The sequence below is a fragment of the Sinocyclocheilus rhinocerous genome, unplaced genomic scaffold (genome assembly GCF_001515625.1).
Source record: "Sinocyclocheilus rhinocerous isolate Xijiao unplaced genomic scaffold, SAMN03320098_v1.1 scaffold898, whole genome shotgun sequence".
NCBI lineage: Eukaryota > Metazoa > Chordata > Actinopteri > Cypriniformes > Cyprinidae > Sinocyclocheilus > Sinocyclocheilus rhinocerous.
This window is the reverse complement of record NW_015652144.1, coordinates 1,370,556-1,371,815: the sequence shown is the minus strand read 5'-3', so window position 1 is coordinate 1,371,815 and position 1,260 is coordinate 1,370,556. Positions and strand designations below refer to the sequence as shown.

The 1,260-nt window shown below is 39.0% G+C and overlaps 1 protein-coding gene across 3 annotated transcripts in view; it reads left to right on the top strand.

The window, feature by feature from the left end:
* LOC107713694 (transducin-like enhancer protein 1) overlaps positions 1-1,260 on the top strand; it is a 26,599-nt gene that overhangs the window by 15,349 nt on the left and 9,990 nt on the right. For all 3 annotated transcript variants that reach the window (XM_016519281.1, XM_016519282.1, XM_016519280.1), the window contains one exon: positions 902-1,079. In XM_016519281.1, the coding sequence (XP_016374767.1) occupies positions 902-1,079 (178 nt within the window). The remainder of the gene's footprint in view (positions 1-901; positions 1,080-1,260) is intronic.

Below are 1,260 nucleotides of genomic sequence, written 5' to 3'. Positions count from 1 at the left end.
TCTGACCTGTACTTATTAAAATATATAAAAGAAAAAGTGGTTATACTAAATTTCATTACATTTTAAGTGATTAGTGATTAAAAACTTCTTAAAACTGGTTTGAAGGATAATGAAGATTGGTAAAGATTTAAAATGACTATTAATTAGTATTTTTGGGCTCTGCACTGTGATCCTTAAATAGTCTTTTAATGTCATCTAATGTTTCTTGTTCTAAATATGCCTGACAAGACTTTTGGTGTACAAACTGTATATACAGTGCCTTGCGAAAGTATTCATAGCACTTTATTTTTTTCACGTTGTTGCTGCCTTATGTTAAACTGCTTTAAATTACTTTTTTTCCACATCAATCTACACTCCATACACCATACTGACAAAGCAAAAACAGAATTGTCACAACTTCGTAAATGTATTAAAAATAAAAAAAAACTGAAATAAGTACATTGCATAAGTATGCATAACCTTAACTAAATATTTAGCTGAAGCACCTTTACAGTCTCAAGTCTTTTTTGTTTGATGCGACAAGCTTTGCTCATCATTATTTGGCAATTATCTGCCATTCTTCTCCTCACCTCTTCACCTCTCAGGCTCTGTCAGGTTGGATGGGGGCAGACGCACATTTTCAGGTTTCTCCAGAAATATTTGGCTGGGTTCAGGCTCTGGCTGGGCCACTCAAGGCTATTCACAGAGTTGTCTATAATTGACTCTTGCTGTGTGCTTCGGGTCATTGTCCTCTTGGAAGGTGAACTTTCTGCCCAGTCTGAGGTTCTGAATGCTCTGGACTGGGCTATCTCAATATTTTGGTGCATTGAGCTTTTCTTCTACTCTGATGAGTCCCTCAGTCCCTGCCGCTGAAAAACACCCCCACAGCATGTGGTTGCTACCACCACACTTTACTTTGTAGCAGCAGCAGTTCCAGCATCTATCCCATCATGCCCCGGGCTTCCCTCTGACGCCACACCCCTCAGGACTGACCCTGGGAGCGGGTGCAAGCCTCATGGCTCTTCCCGGGGCCTTCCCGTTCCCCCCACACCTGGTGCCTAAAGATGACCTCACTCACCCTGAGCCCCTGGACTCCAGAGGTGAGTGGGAATCTATTAGTGGTTTTAATCTATAGTAGTGTTGTCAAACCATTAATCGCATCCAAAATAAAAGTTTTTGTTTATGTAATATATGTGTGTGTGTACTGTGTATATTTATTATGTAAATATAAATACACACACATACAGTATATATTTAAAAAATATTTACATGTATTTACAT